The sequence below is a fragment of the Oncorhynchus keta genome, chromosome 2 (assembly GCF_023373465.1).
Source record: "Oncorhynchus keta strain PuntledgeMale-10-30-2019 chromosome 2, Oket_V2, whole genome shotgun sequence".
Lineage (NCBI taxonomy): Eukaryota > Metazoa > Chordata > Actinopteri > Salmoniformes > Salmonidae > Oncorhynchus > Oncorhynchus keta.
Genome location: NC_068422.1, coordinates 23589722 through 23611833, shown reverse-complemented (window position 1 = coordinate 23611833; position 22112 = coordinate 23589722). Strand labels below are relative to the sequence as shown.

General features: G+C 39.8%; 1 protein-coding gene across 1 annotated transcript in view; it reads left to right on the top strand.

The window, feature by feature from the left end:
• Positions 1–22112, top strand: part of LOC118398274 (CUB and sushi domain-containing protein 1-like) — a 490495-nt gene that overhangs the window by 398620 nt on the left and 69763 nt on the right. Inside the window, 6 exon segments of the mRNA XM_035793460.2 lie at positions 3313–3408; positions 5570–5773; positions 9625–9768; positions 10194–10233; positions 10235–10290; positions 18898–19002. Of these exon segments, the coding sequence (XP_035649353.1) occupies positions 3313–3408; positions 5570–5773; positions 9625–9768; positions 10194–10233; positions 10235–10290; positions 18898–19002 (645 nt within the window).

Genomic DNA, 22112 nt, shown 5'->3' with positions numbered 1-22112 from the left:
CAGCATTCAGTAATGCAGTATGTAGAGTACAGGGTTGGGTATGTTACTTTCTAAGTGTAATCTGTTACAGTTACTTGTTAACTGTCCAAAATTGTAATCAGTAAAGTAACTTTTAAACTTTTAAAGTAACTTTTGCATTAACCAAACTCAGTAACGTAATCTAATTACATTCAGTTACTTTTATATTATTTTCCTCTTAAGAGGCCTTAGAAGAAGATAACAATGTATGTTACCAATTGAACCACATCTATTGCAGGATAAATCAATGTTAAAAAGTTTACATAGCTGGCCATTTATGGATGTTACATTTTACTTTATTGGTTGGTTATGTAGGCTTCTTCTAACCCATCGCTTCGGTTATTATCTGTGTAGTTGCCTGTCAGCAGTCGTGTCTTATAGGGTCACGTTCGTTTTGTATACTTTGTTCAGTGTTTCTCTTTCATTAAAGAAGAATGTATTCTTATCACGCTGCGCCTAGGTCTCCTCGTTATGAAGAACGTGACACTTGCTGCTTCCACAACAGCTCATTAGGGTTGAAATCCGATGACTGTGCTGGCCACTCCATTATAGACAGAAGACCAGCTGACTGCTTCTTCCCTAAATAGTTCTTGCATAGTTTGGGTCATAGTTCTTTGGGTCATTGTCCTGTTGTAGGGGGAAATTGTCTCCAATTAAGCGCCGTCCACAGGGTATGGCATGGCGTTGCAAAATGGAGTCATAGCTTTCCTTCTTCAAAATCCCTTTTACCCTGTACAAATCTCCCACTTTACCACCACCAAAGTACCCCCAGACCATCACATTGCCTCCACCATGCTTGACAGATGGCGTCAAGCACTCCTCCAGCATCTTTTTATTCATTCTGCGTCTCACAGATGTTCTTCTTTGTGACTCGAACATCTCAAACTTAGATTTGTCTATCCATAACACTTTTTTTCCAATCTTCCTCTGTCCAGTGTCTTGTGTTCTTTTGCCCATATTATTATTTTATTTTTATTGGCCAGTCTGAGATATGGCTTTTTCTTTGCAACTCTGCCTAGAACGCCAGCATCCCGGAGTCACCTCTTCACTGTTGACGTTGAGACTGGTGTTTTGCGGGTACTATTTATTTGTTTGTGTATTTGTTTTGCGGTTAAGGACTTGTGAGGCGTCTGTTTCTCAAACTAGACACTCTAATGTACTTGTCCCCTTGCTCATTTGGGCACCAGGGAACTCCCACTCCTCTATTCTGGTTAGCGCCAGTTTGCGCTGTTCTGTGAAGGGAGTACTACACAGTGTTGTACCAGATCTTCAGTTTCTTGGCATGGAATAGCCATAATTTCTCAGAACAAGAATATACTGACGAGTTTCAGAATACATTTATTTGTTTCTGGCCATTTTGAGCCTGTGATCAAACCCACAAATGCTGATGCTCCAGATACTCAACTGGTCGAAAGAATGCCAGTTTTATTGCTTCTTTAATCAGACCAACAGTTTTCAGCTGTGCTAACATAATTGCAAAATGGTTTTCTGACGATCAATTAGCCTTTTAAAATTATAAACTGGGATTAGCTAACACAACATGCCATTGGAACACAGGAGTGATGGTTGCTGATAATGGGCCTATGTAGATATTCCATAAAAAATCAGCCGCTTCCAGCCACAATAGTAATTTACAACGTTAACAATGTCTACACTGTATTTCTGATCAATTTGATGTTGTTTTAAAAACAAGGACATTTCTAAGTGACCCCAAACTTTTGAACGGTAGTGTATTTATATGTCCAAAAATGTATGTCGCAACTACAGGTTGCCTCTTTAAGTCTATCAAAAGTGTACAAGTTTGAACGTGTCCTTGAAGCCTATGGATTAAAAAAAAATTATCAGCATGAATTACATTGAGCAATAAAAGCCCCACTTTTATTCCATAGGCTGGGATCTGCACTGTGCAGCTATTGTAAGAGCACATTTTTCACTGGCTGTCAGCTGATTTAAAAAACAATGATTGATAGGCAGCTTCAACTTCTTGAATTCAACCATTATTGGGTTCAAATGCACATTTAGATTTGTGAACAGCTAACCACAACATCGACAATCCGTAAGGCGCAAATAGCTAAATGAGAGCAGCAGTGCGATTCACATCAATGTGCTATGTAGATAGCAATGATAAGTGATATTCTTATCACCGTAGACTACACCACTTCTGTCATCCTTTCCTCCAAACATTTTTTTCAGGTTGGATAATCTTTGGGTGCCGACAGCAGTCATACCATTGAAAGACATAGCTTGGACTGTAGCCTACAAAAGCCTATTCCTAAACCCATTTGGTGTGTCATGTGGTCTCTGACTTCTGGTCAGACTCGCTCAGGTGGAACAAACTTAAATTTGTGCCTTTTTTCAATGCTGATTTGAATGTCATTGAGAAAACAGAGAAGTATATCAACAACAACAAAAATTCTCACAAACCTCCTTTCTGAATTTAAAAGTAATCCTCAAAAAAATCATCTAGTTTTTCAAAAGTATCTGAAATCGGACAATGTATTTGCTGGTAATGTAACGGACTACAGTTACAGTTTGTTGTAATCGGTTACGCCCCAACCCTGGTGGAGTCCTATAGAAAATGTCAATTAAAGGGTTATTACTAAATTAGATAACACATGAATTACCTCTGACATGTCCAAGACGTGCACACTAATCTTCTCTGGGTTTCTGTCAACAAATAACTTGTGTTCTCCCTGCCTAATCATGGTGACATTTGAATTATAATGATACATTACATCATACAGGTTCATAATGCTTTGGGTGTTTTCACCTAAATGGAGCCTGATTAGCCACCTACATTAGCCACATCCACAATAAGCTACTCTACCTTATTATAGGCTTTCAAATGTCGTTGCTTTCAAATAAGTTCAAACCATTAAGAAAACACTCTCTACCATGTTTTCTTCATCCAGCTCATTCATCACGGCTGATGAAACATTTCAAGACTCAGGTCTACTATTATGTTTAAAAAGTTGTTTCCTTGTCCAACGTTCTCATTATTGAAAATAATTTGTTCGGCCCCTTATTATTAAAATAGTTTTCTACTGCATACATAATACTTCAAAGTTAAACTACTAACAGCATGATATTTACCCATCAAGCGTTTGAATGTGAGCTGGTATATTTTTTTAAGAAGCTTTTCATCATGCAGCCTAGGTATTGTTACGTATAGCACACAAGAAGGGTCGGGGATATCAAAAAAGAGCAATGTTGGCTTCAGATGGTTATCACTGTAAGTGAACATATTGTTTAAAAAAACTGTATATTTTCATATTTTTATCCTTTCTTTTGTAGGAGAGACCTTGCCCCTGGCCACATCAAACCAAATTATGGTGAGATTCTCTGCAAAGAATGGTCCTTCTGCCAGGGGTTTCCACTTTGTTTATCAAGGTATGTGTACGTACTGTAGTAATACATACACACACTCTGGTCACATGCATGACAATTCCTCCCTGTTTTTACTCCTGTGTCAGTGGTTGTGTTTCTGGGGGTCCTGGAAGCCTCCTAAAGCCCTCCCACCCCAGGCACCAGAGGGCCTTATCTTCTGGTGTTATTGTTCTCATGGTTGTTAGGCTGTTCAGGGGGTTTGCCGTTATCTCTCTTGCCCCATGGCAGCCTAGGGGGGCCAGTCCTCTAATCATTACAGCTGCGCAGGGAATGTAATGGGAAAAGGGATTTCTATCTGCATTATTGTAGTAGGCAAGGAGTAGAAGGGCTCACAACCTCCGTACAGATAGTGTTGAAAGTGTCACATCTAATATTCAAGGATTCCCTCTCTTGCATAATCAATAGAAAATATCACACATGAATATATAAAATAGAAACCCACGTTTTATAAAACGTTTCTAGAATGGAGTACGAATGAACTTTTTTTTTACTCAATCTTTTTGGATTCAATAATTCCAATGATGCTTTTGGTGTCATTCCTACTTTATTTCAGTGTCAATTACAGATTCTCTCCAGATGCAGATAATAGCCCACCCTTAGGACGCATCAAGCATTTTCTCTCTGTGAAAGTTGTAATAACTAAGCAGTGTGAATTACATGAACTTTTCAAACTTCTAGCTGGCTAATACAAATGGATGATCTCAGATCTTAATCTTTCATGGGGTGGCAGCGTAGCCTAGTGGTTAGAGCGTTAGACTACCAACCGGAAGGTTGTGAGTTCAAACCCCCGAGCTGACAAGGTACAAATCTGTCATTCTGCCCCTGAACAGGCAGTTAACCCACTGTTCCCAGGCCGTCATTGAAAATAAGAATATGTTCTTAACTGACTTGCCTGGTTAAATAAAGGTAAAAAAATTAATAAAAATGTAAAAAAATGAAGGAATTTGAGCACGTCAAGCACGTACAGTGTTTGCCAGAGCATGCTTACTATGTCTGCAGTTTTCTTGCCTCACTGTTTGATGATGTACTGTGCTGAAGGGTGTTTGAAAAATACTCCCTGACAGTTAGGACAGTTGGTTTGGTACATGGAGGCATCCAAGTGATGATTGCAGAGCACTCTCTGCTCCTGTACAGATCTAGAAATATTAGACACAATATCAGCCCAACAGTTAAGGCCTCAAATATGGCACCAAGGTATACCACAGAGATTCAATAGTATTTGAATCAGGTCTAGATGAACACAGGCACAGCGCAAACCAAGCTATTATGAGAACGCAGACTGTTTTGATAAGTAAAATCAAAAATTATTTCAAGTGTATTTTAAACCTCAACACACTTTACATAAAATAAAGTAAAATAAAACTAAACACAGAGGACGTCTAACATAATAATTGATTAAAGCCCAGGCTAAAAATGTTGTTTTTTAAATGTTTTAAAAACGCTCAATGGTAACTGCCCCTCTTACCTGACAGGGCAAGCTGTTCCATAACTGAGGGGTTGAACCTAGATGCAGAACCTAGATGGTTCTGCATCTAGGTACAATAAGCAGACCGGCTCCTTGGGAGCAGAGCGCCCTCACTGGGTTGTATGGAACGAGCATGTCTGTCAGATAAGAGGGGGCAAGGCGAAGCAGTGGTACATACTTTATTTATGTACTGTAGTACAGACTGTACCCAATCATGTTTTGAATATCAGATATACAGTACATCTGGTTTCATTGTCATCTTCCATGCCTTGGTGTTCTAAATGTTCATGATTGAATAACAGTGATAACACATGGTAATGCATTATTAATTCATGCATTAGCCACACATTTTGGGGTGGCAGGTAGCCTAGTGGTTAGACCATTGGACTAGTAACTGAAAGGTTGCAAGATCAAATCCCTGAGCTGACAAGGTACAAATATGTTGTTCTGCCCCTGAACAAGGCAGTTAACCCACTGTTCCTAGGCTGTCATTGAAAATAAGAACATGTTCTTGACTAACTTGCCTAGTTAAATAAAGGTAAAAATATATATACATGGCTGATGATACATTTGGGTCATTCTAAAATGTCTCATATGTCCATAATGACAAATCATATGTCACTATCACATTGTACTGCAATTTCCCTGTGTTAACACACATCTAGGTGTTAAAAACACTAGGTACTCTTTTCTTTGTAGCTGTTCCTCGCACCAGTAACACGCAGTGCAGCTCTGTCCCAGAGCCACGCTATGGCAGACGGATTGGGTCCGAGTTCTCCGCAGGCTCCGTTGTTCGCTTTGAGTGCAACCCAGGGTATTTGCTACAGGGATCCAAAGCCATCAAATGCAATGCGGTCCCCAACGCGCTAGCCCAGTGGAATGATACTGTGCCCTCTTGTGCTGGTAAGCCTCCTCAAAGCAGTCACATTTGTGGAGATTCATTTAAGGACAATTCCACTACTTTTCAACCTCATATTAATTATCTCCAACACCACGTTTATACGATCTGCGGTTAAAATAGACTTTAACTTTATATATTTACATATTCAATATGCAGTACCAGTCAAATGTTTGTATACACCTATTCATTCAAGGGTTGTTCTTTATTTGGACTATTTTCTACATTGTAGAATAATAGTGAAGACATCACAACTATGAAATAACACATGGAATCATGTGTTAAACAAATCTAAATATATTTTATATTTGAGATACTTCAAAGTAGCCACCCTTTGCCTTGATGACAGCTTTGCACACGCTTGGCATTCTCTCAACCAGCTTCATGAGGTTGTCACCTGGAATGCATTTCAATTAACAAGTGTGCCTTGTTAAAAGTTAATTTGTGGAATTTCTTTCCTTCTTAATGCGTTTCAGCCAATCAGTTGTGTTGATGATTCCATATGTGTTATTTTATAGTTTTGATGTCTTCACTATTATTCTACAATGAGAATAAATGCGTCATTTTCACATATTTAAAGTCGTTGCCAAAAGTTTTGAGAATGACACAAATATTAATTTCCACAACGTTTGCTGCTTCAGTGTCTTTAGATATTTTTGTCAGATGTTACTATGGAATACTGAAGTATAATTACAAGCATTTCATACGTGTCAAAGGCTTTTATTCACAATTACATGAAGTTGATGCAAAGAGTCAATATTTGCAGTGGCATGCTGTCAATTAACTTCTGGGCCACATCCTGATTGATGGCAGCCCATTCTTGCATAATCAATGCTTGGAGTTTGTCAGAATTTGTGGGTTTTTGTTTGTCCACCCGCCTCTTGAGGATTGACCACAAGTTATCAATGGGATTAAGGTCGGGGGAGTTTCCTGGTCATGGACCTAAAATATTGATGTTTTATTCCCCGAGCCAATTAGCCTCTCTAGGGTAGGGGGCAGCATTCAGAATTTTGGATGAAAACCATGCCCAAATTAAACGGCCTGCTACTCGAGCCCAGAAGATATGATATGCATATACTGATAGATTTTGATAGAAAACACTCGAAAGTTTCCAAAACTGTTAAAATGGTGTCTGAGTATAACAGAACTGTTTGGGCAGGCAAAAACCTGAGAAAAATCCAGTCGGGGAGTTTTTTGTTGTTGTTGGTTTTGTAGTTTTCTATTCAATGCCATTACAGTATCCATTGAATTAGAACTCAATTTGCAGTTCCACTAGATGTCAACAGTCTATAGAAATTGTTTCAGGTTTGTATTCTAATAAATGAGGGAGTAAGACCAGTCTGAATGAGTGGACGCTGACGTGTCACAGTTTTTTCATGCGCAATCCCGAGAGAGTGCATTTCTTGTTTACCTTTTATATTGACAACGTTATTGTCCGGTTGAAATATTATAGATCATTTAGGCTAAAAACAACCTGAGGATTGAATATAAACATCGTTTGACATGTTTCTATGAACTTTACGGATACAATTTGGATTTTTTGTGTGCCTGTTTTGACTGCGTTTGAACCTGTGGAGTACTGAAGGAAACGCGCAAACAAAACTGAGGTTTTTGGATATAAAGAGACTTTATCGAATAAAAGGAACATTTATTGAGTAAATGAATGTCTTCTGAGTGCCACCGTATGAAGATCATCAAAGGTAAGGGATTCATTTTATCTCTATTTCTGAGTTTTGTAACGCTTCTGCTTGGCTGGTTACTGTTTGTAATAATTTGTCAACTGGGCTATGTTCTGGGCTAGGTATTTTCTGGGCTAGGTATGCTTTCGCCGAAAAGCATTTTATAAATCTGACACTGTAGTTGGATTAACAAGAAGTTAGTCTTTAAACCTATGTAAAATATGTTTTGTTTTCTGAATTTTTATAATGAGAATTTCTGTATTTGAATTTGGCACTCTGCAATCTCACTGGATGTTGGCCAGATGGGACGCTAGCATCCCACATACCCTAGAGAGGTTAGTTATCACTTTTGCTTTATGGCAAGGTGCTCCATCATGCTGGAAAAGGCATTGTTTGTCACCAAACTGTTCCTGGATGGTTGGGAGAAGTTGCTCTCGGAGGATGTGTTGGTACTAGAGGTCGACTGATTATGATTTTTCAACACCGATACCGATTATTGGAGGACCAAAAAAGCAGATACCAATTAACTTGCCGATTCTTTATTTTATTTGTAAAAATTACAATTACAACAATACTGAATTAACACTTATTTTAACTTAAAATAATACATAAATAAAATCAATTTAGCCTCAAGTAAATAATGAAACATGTTCAATTTGGTTTAAATAATACAAAAGCAAAGTGTTGGAGAAGAAAGAAAGAGTGCAATAAGTGCAATATGTGCTATTTTGAAAAAATTAATCGGCACCCAAAAATACCAATTTCCAATTGTTATGAAAACTTGAAACCAGCCCTAATTAATCGGCCATTCCGATTTAATCGGCCGACCTCTAGTTGGTACCATTCTTTATTCATGGCTGTGTTCTTAGGCAAAATTGTGTGCCCACTCCCTTGTCTGAGAAGCAACCCCACACATGAATGGTCTCAGGATGCTTTACTGTTGGCATGACACAGGACTGATGGTAGCGCTCACCTTGTCTTCTCCGGACAAGCTTTTTTCCGGATGCCCCAAACAATCGTAATGCGGATTCATCAGAAAAAATTACTTTACCCCAGTCCTCAGCAGTCCAATCCCTGTACCTTTTGCAGAATATCAGTCTGTCCCTGATGTTTTTCCTGGAGAGAAGTGGCTTCTTTGCTGCCCTTCTTGACATCAGGCCATCCTCCAAAAGTCTTCGCCTCACTGTGCGTGCAGATGCACTCACACCTGACTGCTGCCATTCCTGAGCAAGCTCTGTACTGGTGGTGCCCCGATCCCGCAGCTGAATCAACTTTAGGAGACGGTCCTGGCGCTTGCGGAACTTTCTTGGACTCCCTGAAGCTTTCTTGACAACAATTGAACCGCTTTCCTTGAAGTTCTTGATTATCCGATAAATGGTTGATTTAGGTGAAATCTTACTGGCAGCAATATCCTTGCCTGTGAAGCCCTTTTTGTGCAAAGCAATGATGACGGCACCTGTTTCCTTGCAGGTAACCATGGTTGACAGAGGAAGAACAATGATTCCAAGCACCAACCTCCTTTTGAAGCTTCCAGTCTGTTATTCAAACTCAATCAGTATAACAGAGTGATCTCCAGCCTTGTCCTCGTCAACACTCACACCTGTGTTAATGAGAGAATCACTGACATGATGTCAGCTGGTTCTTTTGTGGCAGGGCTGAAATGCAGTGGAAATGTTTTTGGGGGATTCAGTTCATTTGCATGACAAAGAGGGACTTTGCAATTAACTGCAATTCATCTAATCACTCTTCATAACATTCTGGAGTATATGCAAATTGCCATCATACAAACTGAGGCAGCGGACTTCTCAAAACTTTTGGCCACGACTGTAGACTCCAGTATGGTGCTTGAGATGATTAATTACTACAAAACGTAAGAATGCACCGTTGTAGACATCAGTATGGTGCTTGAAATAATAATGAATATGAGGTTGAAATGTGGTCGAATTTCTCTTTAAGAACATACAGAATATGTAATAGATATGTAATTATTTTTACATTGGTAAGTTACCATAAACATACTAAGATATTGGTGAGTGAGGTGATTCTTTAGTCACAGCAATGTACTGCATAGAATTTATTCAAATTTACCCTGATTGTCTTGTCTCACCATGGGTACAGGAACCTGGCATGTGCCCCATTCAGTGTGATTTTAATTTCCCCCCTGTTTCGCTCCCCAGTTCCATGCAGCGGTAATCTGACAGAGAGAAGAGGCACAATCCTCTCCCCGGGATTCCCAGAACCCTATGGGAACAGCTTGAACTGTGTGTGGAAAATCATTGTCACCGAAGGAGCTGGGATTCAGGCAAGTACAAAAGGGTCAGGTTTGAACTCATCAAAAGCAATAAGTTACTCTGACAGAGAGAAGATAGGGAAAATGTATTTTGAGTGACAGGCTGTAGCACATTTTAACCGCCAGTCATCCTACTGAGAAGAAAATAAAATTAGACTGGCTACGTAGGTTTAAATTTGACCTGCTGCCAACAGAAGTAGTTTAAAAGCATACACAAAGACAGCTGCATTCTTATCCCTATTGATCGTGCCACAATGAGAACAACTTCTTTTCTGAAATATTTCTTACAAAGGCACAGTATAAATCCTGGGTTTATGTTTATAATGCTTTAGCCGGAAAGAAAACTTCCTCCCAATAATAAACACCAGTCTCTCAACTAACCATTACAAATGCTTGTCCTTTCAGAGAGAAGGCAGGTACATCATATTTGTCACTCTATTTATATTTATTTTGCAGATCCAGGTGATGAGCTTTGCCACCGAGCACAATTGGGATTCCTTGGAAATCTATGATGGACAGGACATGACAGCTCCTAAACTTGGAAGCTTCTCAGGTGGAAATTGGATCACTTAATCACGCATTGAACCGCAAGTTTCCCCTTCTTTCAATCTGAGAGATCATATCTGTGTGCAATATAATACTTCTTCCAAATTAGGTTTCATGTGTTCTACAGAATTCTTACAGGCCTTTAATTTTGAAAAATGAAACCCACTCATTTTTATCTTCCGTAGTTCCCCCAGGGGACTGAACATTGATCTGGTTCCAATACTTTTCTGTGCCATCTTTTACACAGCAGACCAATGTCCCCATTTTCATGTTGGATGACTAACAGTATCAGCTCCAGAGACCTTTTGAGATCCAGTTGGCTGTCATCTTGGCCTTCATTGCCTCCCTGTTAATTCTAGTAACAGCATTCCCACAACTTAACAGCTGTGTATGCTATCTAATGAAGATTTTGAATGCTATGGCTGTATTAGGCATGATCAGTGATACATATGGGCCGTATTAAAATAGAAAATAGAGGGCACTTCCCCTGTCTGGCAAATGTTTGTGTTTATCAATCTTGACTAGATCCACTAGTTCATGATTTTCAGTGTGTGTACGTCATTTTAAATGAGTCAGTAAGCTAGGCCAGTTGGGGAAGAAACTAATGACTGACATCTATCTACATTGGGGACAGTTGGGAACTCGGCAACCCTGAACTCACATGCCTGGTGCACCAGTGGGCAGCGGGTGTCTTGACTTAAGTCTGTCCTTCTTTAGCCTAACCCGATCATGCTGAATGAGAACTGATAGGAGTTAGCACAGTGGGCGTGTTAAACTGTGGGAGATTTCCATGGCAGGTTTAAAGTTCTCAAGCCTTCCTATCTTTGGCCTTTTAGGATGTACTCCTGTGGGTCAAAACTACATACCCTTAGATGTAGATTGTGGATGTGAGAATGAGTGCACAAATATAATAATAATAATAATAATAAATAAAATATATATATACAGTACCACTCAAAAGTTCGGACACACCTACTCATTCAAGGGTTTTTCTTTATTTTACTATTTTCTGCATTGTAGAATTATAGTGAAGACATCAACACTATGAAATAACACAAGTAGAATAATGTGTAAGCAAAGAAAGTGTTAAAGAAATCTAAATATATTTTATATTTGCGATTCCTCAAAGTAGCCACCCTTTGCCTTGATGACAGCTTTGCACACTCTTGGCATTCTCTGAACCATCTTCACCTGGAATGCTTTTTTCCCCACATACTGTATGCTGAGCACTTGTTGGCTGCATTTCCTTCACTCTGCAGTCCAACTCATCCCAAACCATCTCAATTGAGTTGAGGTCGGGTAATTGTGGAGGCCAGGTCATCTGATGCCACACTCCATCACTCTCCTTCTTGGTCAAATAGCAATTACACAACCTGGAGGGTTGTTGGATCATTGTCCTGTTGAAAAACAAATGATAGTCCCCCTAAGCACAAACCAGATGGGATGGCGTATCTCTGCAGAATGCTGTAGGTAGCCATGCTGGTTAAGTGTGCCTTGAATTTTAAATAAATCACTGAGAGTGTCACCTACAAAGCACTCCCACACCACAACAACACAGTTCCAACTGTGTGGGAACCACACATGCGGAGATCATCCGTTCACCTACTCTGTGTCTCACAAAGACATGGTGGTTGGAACCAAAAATCTAATTTGGACTCATTTCCACCAGTCTAATGTTCATTGCTCGTGTTTCTTGGCCCAAGCAAGTCACTTCTTTTTATTGGTGTCCTTTAGTAGTGGTTTCTTTGCAGGAAATTGACCATGAAGGCCTGATTCACAAAGTCTCCTCTGAACAGTTGATGTTGAGATGTGTCTGTTACCTGAACTCTGTGAAGCATGAATTTGGGCTGCAATTTCTGAGGCTGGAAACTCTAATGAACTTATTTTCTGCAGCAGATGTAACTCTGGCTCTTCCTTTCCTGTAGCGGTCCTCATGAGAGCCAGTTTCATCATAGCGCTTGATGGTTTTTGCAACTGCACTTGAAGAAGCTTGAACATTTCTTGAGATTTTCCGTATTGACTGACCTTTGTCTTAAAGTAATGATAGAATGTCATTTCTCTTTGCTTATTTGAGCTGTTCTTGCCATAATATGGACTTGGTCTTTTACCAAATAGGGATATCTTCTGTATACCACCCCTACCTTATCACAACACAACTGATTGGCTCAAACGCATTAAGGAAAGAAATTCCACAAATGAACTTTTAACAAGGCACACCTCTTAATTGAAATGCATTCCAGGTGACTACCTCATGAAGCTTGTTGAGAGAATGCCAAGAGTGTGCAAAGCTGTTATCAAGGCAAAGGGTGGCTACTTTGAAGTATCTCAAATATAGAAAATAGTACAAATAAAGAAAGACCCTTGAATGAGTAGGTGTGTCCAAATTTTTGACTGGTATATATATATACCACTTGCACTTGATCCCTCCCACTAGCACTGACTTTGCTGATAGCTACTTCATTACTATAACTGAGGAAATGTGGTTGTCCCATCTAGCTATCTTAAAATTAATGCACTAACTGTAAGTTGCTCTGGATAGAGCATCTGCTAACTGTAAATGTAAATTTAAAATGTGCATATCTGTTAGCCTGGTCTCCCCAGCAGGAGAGTAAGAAGTGAGTCTTCTGCAGGGGGAATGGGGGATTAACCTTTTTTTGTACCTCCCAATGGAGATATATGTGGCCATGTCTCAAACAATGCCTTCTACAAGCCTGTAACGAACTCTGCTAGTGTCATGACAACAGGCTTTCCAAAGGTCAGGCAACTATGTATTTCAGTTGCTGGAACAGAGCAAATGGAATGGCATCAAACACATGGAAATTATGTGTTTGATGTATTTGATACCATTCTTCCTATTCCACTCCAGGCATTACCATGCGCCCGTCCTCCCAATTTAAGGCGCCACCAACCTCCTGTGATGGAGTTGTGTGTGCTTTAAGGCAAAGTGTTTATGCCCAGATCTCATGCTGAATATATTGGTTCACTTTCCACCACCGAAAAAAGGTTGTCTGGCCCATCTTGCGAATTAATAAATAATGATGCCAGAGAGCACCTGGTGACGGTTGCATAAGAATCTGAAGGAAAATAGAATGCTAATTTGGCTCCATTTTGAGCTTGGTTGTCCAGATGGCACAGCCACTGAGTCATCTCTAACACTGGTGAAATATCTCCAAATCAGCAATCAGTGACATTAGGTGGGGATAAGAGATAGGGGAGGGGTGAAGACCGACACATTAAGATGCACAGTTTCCTCCATCGTTGTGTGGTCCGCCTTTACATCCTTGACACCCTCACCCATTATAATCAGGCTTTTCATTCTACTTTTAGTAACAAATCCATTAGGATAATTCTCTTAATTAAACTGTCAAAAACGCTTTGTGTTCTCTGTCTCCCAGACTATTAACAGTCTGTAAAATGTGCAAATGATGAGGATATGCTGTTGAAAAATTGGTAGGTAAAGATAGGTAAAAATCAAGACAAAGGTGATGATCGTGGACTACAGGAAAAGGAGGGCTGAGCACTCTCCTATTCTCATCGACAGGCTGTAGTGGAGCAGGTTGAGAGCTTCAAGTTCCTTGGTGTCCACATCACCAACAAACTATCATGGTCCATCACACCAAGACAGTAGTGAAGAGGGCACGACAATGCCTATTCACCCTCAGGAGACTGAAAAGATTTGGCATGGGTCAATAGATCCTCAAAGTTCTACAGCTGCACCATCGAGAGCATCCTGACTGGTTGCATCACCGCCTAGTATAGGAACTGCTCTACCTCCGACTGCAAGGCGCTACAGAGGGTAGTGCGTACGGCCCAGTATGTCACTGGGACCAAGCTTCCTGCCATCCAGGACCTCTATACTAGGCGGTGTCAGAGGAAGGCCCTAAAAATGGTCAAAGACTCCAGCCACTGTAGTCATAGACTGTTCTCTCTGCTACCGCACGGCTAGCGGTACCGGAGCAACAAGTCTAGGTCCAAAAGGCTTCTTAACAGCTTTTACCCCTAAGCCATGAGACTGCTGAACAGTTAATCAAATGGCAGCTATTTGCATTGACCCCCTCCTTTTTCTACGCTGCTTATTATCTATGAATAGTCACTTTACCCCTACCTGCATGCACATCTCAATTACCTCGACTAACCGGTACCCCCTGTATATAGCCTCGTTATTGTTATTTTATTTATTTTTTTTGTAAATATTTTCTTTAAACTGCATTGTTGGTTAAAACCTGTTGAGGTGAGGCATTCCCCGAGGGGAACTCCACCCCCCGTTCAGCTGAAAAGGTGGCGCAGGGAATGCAAAAATATTCTTTACAAATATTTAACCTCCACACATTAACAAGTCCAATACCTCAAATAAAAGATAAACACCTTGTTCATCTACCCATCGTGTCAGATTTTTAAAATGTTTTTATAGCGAAAACACAACATATATTTTTTAGACCACCACCAAACCAAAGAAAAAAACGTAGCCATTTTTTCCAGCCAAAGATAAAATCACAAAAGCAGGATTAAAAATAAGATCAATCACTAACCTCTTGAAAATCTTCATCAGATGACAGTCATATGACATGTTACACAGTACATTTATGTTTTGTTCAATAATATACATTTTATATCCATAAATCTCGGTTTACATTGACTCCATGTTCAGAAATTCCTCCAAAATATCCGGAGGAATTATAGAAAGCTACGCCAGATAACAGAAATACTCATCATAAACTTTGACTAAAGATACATGTTCTACATATAATTAAAGATACACTGGTTATTAATTCAACCGCTGTGTCAGATTTTTTTTTACGTTACGGAAAAAGCCTAACATTGCAATAATCTGAGACGGCGCTCAGACGTAACAATATTTCTCCGCCATGTTGGAGTCATCAGAAATACAAAATTACAACATAAATATTCCCTTACCTTTGATGATCTTTCATCAGAATGTAGTGCAAGGAGTCCTAGTTGCACAATAAATTGTTTTGTTCCATAATGTCCAATACTAGTGTCCAAGTAGCAGCATTTGCTATCACTTTCAGCTCAAATGCCCAAAAACTGACTTCTGGTCCAGGATTACTTGCCAGAAAACCTCCAAAAGACATATTCCAGGTCGAAAAAACTGGTCAAACTAAGTGCAGAATCAATCTTCAGGATGTTATAATCATATATATCCAATAACATTCCAACCAGATCATTCGTTTTCATCTGGGGCTGATTAGGACAGAGTTTGATGCTGTCCTGCTTGGCCTACGGAACGTGACGTTCGTTGTTCTTTTGTTGTTTTGTTTGGTGTTCAGATTAAATAAAGTATCATGAACACGCTGCACCTTGGTCCACTTCTTCTGACGAGCATTACATTGGCTGAAAGTTCACATCAAGAAATTCTTAAATCATAGCACGGTTCTAGACTCCCTAATCACATGCACGTTCTAAATGTGCCAGATTTAATCCCACAAAATACATTTTAAGCTCATATGTGACTTATCTGACAAGCTCTAGAAATGCTGGAGATGCCTGTCTCACTAATATAAATGATGGACCTCTGAATAGCTGGACAGTGGATGAGCTCTACGGAGCTGTCAAACTTAATCCCAAAATTATTAGTCAAGTCATTCAAGCGTAAAGAAGAATTTTACAGACCCCAATCATCAGCATTATACCTTCCCATTCTTCTACTGCCATGCTATGCTGGATCCCATTACATTACAGAAGCCCATTGCAAAGTGGGTGGCTCACTAACATGATTTGCTGGTGACCATATGTTAATATCTATCAAGTCAGTATTTTCCAGGAGAATTTTATTCATTTTATCAGATTAATTAATGTGAATGAATATAAACGTCAGTCAACAGTTTGTCATGAGTGAGTAAAGGGTATTTTGCCATCTCATAGCATAGCTCTAAAATCTGTGAAGATGACTCGATTGGAGGATAAACATGTAATATATTTGACATTGTTGAAAAGCATAACAATTATCGTTTTATTTAACTATGTCAAAGAACTTGTGAGCTGGGGTTTGAACATAATATATAAATAAGCCTGCTAGTGAACTGGTGTATCAACAGAATGTGTTACTGTATCTTTAAACTGCCCAGGGGAGTTTCAACATTTCTTTATTAAACTGACCGATGCCGAAGACACCAGAGATGTATTGCTATTATAAAGTTTGATACAAGTGATGAATGACACTGTTTCAGGTTATATAACAACAGACTCTTTTTCAATAGCATGTTTGCTTACACATGGTGAACACTATGTTCTATTTTTAGCAGCCTGAGCCAAAGGATATCATCCCAAAACAAAGGACACCACTCATTCATTACTCTACCACCTCGATAGCCTCCTGTGAGCTCTGTAGACTTTTTTAAAGGCACCCTTGAGAGGAAGTTGCCGCCCCTATTTCAACATAATTCCTGTCCTAGAAGAAATGCTTGTATAGGTTCTACCTCCGAATAATGACGTATTGCTCCTAATATATATTCACGAATTAGGGATGTAAACATGGTGATTTCCAAGTGAAGTTGTCAGTTGACAGTTGTCAGTGTAGCTAGCTAGAATGCTAACCTTATCTAGCTAGCTAACGATAGGTACTGTAACTGCCAAAATAAATGAAACACCAACATAAAGTGTAATAATAGGGTGTTGGACCACCATGAGCTGCCAGACAACTTCAATGCACATTGGCATAGATTCTACAGGTATTTGGAACTCTATTGAAAGGATGCGACACCATTTTCCATGAGAAATTCCATAATTTGTTATCAAATCACATGGTTAGCAGATGTTAATGCGAGTGTAGCGAAATGCTTGTGGTATTTTGTTGGTGGTGGTGGAAAACGCTGTCACAGGCCACTCCAGAATCTCCCATAAGTGTTCAATTGGGTTGAGATCTGGTGTTGGTGACTAAGACACACACACACACACACACACACACACACACACACACACACACACACACACACACACACACACACACACACACACACACACACACACACACACACACACACACACACATACACACCATTTAAACCCCCTATGCTTCTTTGAGACCCCTCTTTCAAAGTCACTGAGATCTCTTCTTCTAGCCATGGTAGCCAAAATAATGGGCATTTTTATACATGAACATTATACATGGCATGGTGGGATGTTAATGGAAAAATTAACTCAGGAACCACACTTGTGTGGAAGCACCTTCTTTCAACATACTTTGTATCCCTCATTTACTGATGTGTTTCCTTTATTTTGGCAGTTACATGTAACCTGTATGTTGCTAACCTTAACTAGCTAGCTAATGTTATCTGTTGCTGCTAGGTTTTTTTTATACACCGTATTTTAAAAAAAACGCCAGCTGGCTAGGCTGGTTCTGGAGCTGGATTTGTCATAAGCATTTTGGAGAAACTTTGCAACAGATGGATAGGGAGCAATACACGGCGGCGAGCAATACACCATTCCAGCTAACGCTTGGCATTGCGCATGATGATCTTAGGCTTGTGTGTGGCTGCTCGGCCATGGAAACCCATTTCACGAAGCTCCCGATGAACAAGGTGTGTGAATATTTTCTGAAGGCACTGTATATACAGTTTATATTTTGTAATACAAGCGAGCTCAAAAATTAAGTGAAACTTTTAAAATAATCCTTTTCATGTAAAAAAAGTGGAGGTGCTATTTTTATATGCTTCATGGCTCAGGATCCCAAGTGGACATTGAAAGGCTATTTGGCTCAGCTCAATCATGCCTCGTGAAGAGGAAGAACATTGCAGGTGTTTCTGATTAATTAACAATGTCATGTTGGTGGCTGGTAACTTTCAAATAAAACCCAGCCCTGAAACGAAACGTAGTCAAATAGGTATTTGCATGTCATCTCATAGGAAAAGACATTGCATTGACACGGATTTCCATGAATTTTCAACATCATGCTCAAATGTATCATACTTTGCTAAAACAATGACTTATTGACTTAAATCGTTGCGCAACATCATGGGTAAGCTCTGGGCATCGTCTTTCAGCAGCTGTGGGTGTTTAAATTGTACTTTGCCCCGAACAGTGGTCAGATGGTTGACTGCCCCTTGGAAGCCTTTGCCTTTGCCTGACTAACCAGTGTCTGTATGTAGCCTCGCTACTTTTATATTCTATAGTCTTTTTACTGTTGTTTTATTTCATTACCTACCTATTGTTCACTTAATATATTTTTTGCACTATTGGTTAGAGCCTGTAAGTAAGCATTTCACTGTAATATACACTGTTGTATTCGGCGCACGTGACAAATAAACTTTGATTTGATGAGAGCTCTCCCCTGGGAGATCAGTTCTTGTTGAAGATCAGCGACAAACTTCAATGGCCACTGCCTGTCAGAATTTATTAGCATATTTTGGATTCCTCTTCCTCCCTTTCCTGTTTTTGTCCTTTGGTTGTCTTCCAAAAATAATTGTATTTTATAAAGGAGGAAAAAAGTCCATAGAATAGCAAACATCTGTTCACCTTATTCTGTTTTGGCTATCAATATAAACTGTAGTCATTTGACATACCAATCCTCAAGAGAACATCCTTATATAATCAGTAGTGCAAATGGACTTCTTTTAACAGTGAGATGAAAGTGGATTTCTTCTGTGATGCATTTCAGGTACAACTGCTCCAGCCTTGCTGAATAGTACCTCCAACCAGCTCTACCTTCACTTCCAGAGTGATATCAGTGTTGTTGCCGCTGGATTCCACCTTGAGTACAAAAGTGAGTACAATGTGTCTCATCGTGAAATGTTAATTATCTCCATACCCTCTGCCACTGTAACGGAAAAAAAGGAATCCACAATTTTTCCCCTTTGCAAATTACATTTAGCTTAAACAATCTATCTCTCTCCCTCCCCCCTCTCTCTCTCTCTGTGCATCCTTGTTTATAACAAGGAGTGTAGTGGGTTTGTAGTAGCATCACCTACAAGTGCAGTTAAAAATATCATGATCAAAAACTCTCAACAGGGCATTTTAGACATATGTAAAAGCTTAAGAAAAGTTACCAAAGCTGTCATCATAGTTGGCATTCTGTCCATCTGTTTATTAACTCACTACTGTTGCCTACTGAGTACGAGTGATTTGAATACAGTAACCTGTCTAAGGGAAAATGATAGCCTTTGGAAGGTTGTCAGCTTGCCTTTGGATGCCATCCCACTCAACTACTATCACTCGAACAACAAAAGACCGTAGACTGTATAAACCAATGTACTTTAACAGGATCAAATAATACATAATCTACACATACACAAACCCTTGTTGCTAGATGAAGTGCCAACCTTTTTACAATATAAGGACAAGTGCATTACAACCGAAATGTTGTTAACTCAAAAATAAATACAAAGATTACTGGATGATTTAAAATCTGATGTCTCCACCTTTTACCTGCCTCTTAGATTGGTTAGATCCAGATTTGTACTGCTGCCTCTTAGATGGGTTGGAGACCGATTTTTACCTCTGCCTCTTAGATGGGTTGGAGACCGATTTTTACCACTGCCTTTAGATGGATTGGAGACCGATTTGTACTGCTGCCTTTTAGATGGGTTGGAGACCGATTTGTACTGCTGCCTTTTAGATGGGTTGGAGACCGATTTGTACCGCTGCCTTTTAGATGGGTTGGAGACCGATTTTTACCACTGCCTTTAGATGGATTGGAGACAGATTTGTACTGCTGCCTCTTAGATGGATTGGAGACAGATTTTTACCACTGCCTTTTAGATGGATTGGAGACAGATTTGTACTGCTGCCTCTTAGATGGATTGGAGACAGATTTTTACAACTGCCTTTTAGATGGATTGGAGACAGATTTTTACCACTGCCTTTTAGATGGATTGGAGACAGATTTGTACTGCTGCCTCTTAGATGGATTGGAGACAGATTTTTACAACTGCCTTTTAGATGGATTGGAGACAGATTTTTACCACTGCCTTTTAGATGGATTGGAGACAGATTTTTACCACTGCCTTTTAGATGGATTGGAGACAGATTTGTACTGCTGCCTCTTAGATGGGTTGGAGACAGATTTGTACTGCTGCCTCTTAGATGGATTGGAGACAGATTTTTACCACTGCCTTTAGATGGATTGGAGACCGATTTGTACTGCTGCCTTTTAGATGGGTTGGAGACCGATTTGTACTGCTGCCTTTTAGATGGGTTGGAGACCAATTTGTACTGCTGCCTTTTAGATGGGTTGGAGACCGATTTTTACCACTGCCTTTAGATGGATTGGAGACCGATTTTTACCACTGCCTTTTAGATGGGTTGGAGACAGATTTTTACCACTGCCTTTTAGATGGATTGGAGACAGATTTGTATTGCTGCCTCTTAGATGGATTGGAGACAGATTTTTACAACTGCCTTTTAGATGGATTGGAGACAGATTTTTACCACTGCCTTTTAGATGGATTGGAGACAGATTTTTACAACTGCCTTTTAGATGGATTGGAGACAGATTTTTACCACTGCCTTTAGATGGATTGGAGACCGATTTTTACCACTGCCTTTTAGATGGGTTGGAGACAGATTTGTACTGCTGCCTCTTAGATGGATTGGAGACAGATTTTTACAACTGCCTTTTAGATGGATTGGAGACAGATTTTTACCACTGCCTTTTAGATGGATTGGAGACAGATTTTTACCACTGCCTTTTAGATGGATTGGAGACAGATTTGTACTGCTGCCTCTTAGATGGGTTGGAGACAGATTTGTACTGCTGCCTCTTAGATGGATTGGAGACAGATTTTTACCACTGCCTTTAGATGGATTGGAGACCGATTTGTACTGCTGCCTTTTAGATGGGTTGGAGACCGATTTGTACTGCTGCCTTTTAGATGGGTTGGAGACCAATTTGTACTGCTGCCTTTTAGATGGGTTGGAGACCGATTTTTACCACTGCCTTTAGATGGATTGGAGACCGATTTTTACCACTGCCTTTTAGATGGGTTGGAGACAGATTTGTACTGCTGCCTCTTAGATGGATTGGAGACAGATTTTTACAACTGCCTTTTAGATGGATTGGAGACAGATTTTTACCACTGCCTTTTAGATGGATTGGAGACAGATTTTTACCACTGTCTTTTAGATGGATTGGAGACAGATTTGTACTGCTGCCTCTTAGATGGGTTGGAGACAGATTTGTACTGCTGCCTCTTAGATGGATTGGAGACAGATTTTTACCACTGCCTTTTAGATGGATTGGAGACAGATTTTTACCACTGCCTTTTAGATGGATTGGAGACCGATTTGTACTGCTGCCTCTTAGATGGATTGGAGACAGATTTTTACCACTGCCTTTTAGATGGGTTGGAGACAGAATTTTACCACTGACTCCTGGAGCCTGATGTGAATTCCTTATTTGTATTCTGAAATGGGCTCCTAATCTGTGCTGTGTGGACACTGATAGCATCAGAGATCCTCTGTCTCTGTGTCCGCTTTCCTCACCTGGCTCTGTCTCAACAGAATAAACAGTGCCCTTTAGCTGCTGTGGCATGTCATGATTTATACTCTCTCTCAGTCCACTTAGAAGGATAGGCCCTATGTGCAGCCAGTGTGCAATGTGATATACAGTAGATCTAACCAGGAAACCTACCAAATTTGTATTTGAGCTTTACAACTAAATAACCTGTTCTCGGGTTTCTCAAAAAACATCTTAAAGTTAATTTTCAGAACCTTTGTAGGAGGATCGTTAAATCTCAGAACAGTTTACCAAAACCATTTTTATTAACGTTGTGCTTGAAAAATGCCCGCAATCTAAGACCTGCCTCAGACCACCCATAGAACAGCGGTTTTTTGTCCTCCCACGACACTTTATACACTGAAGGTCTCCACTAAACA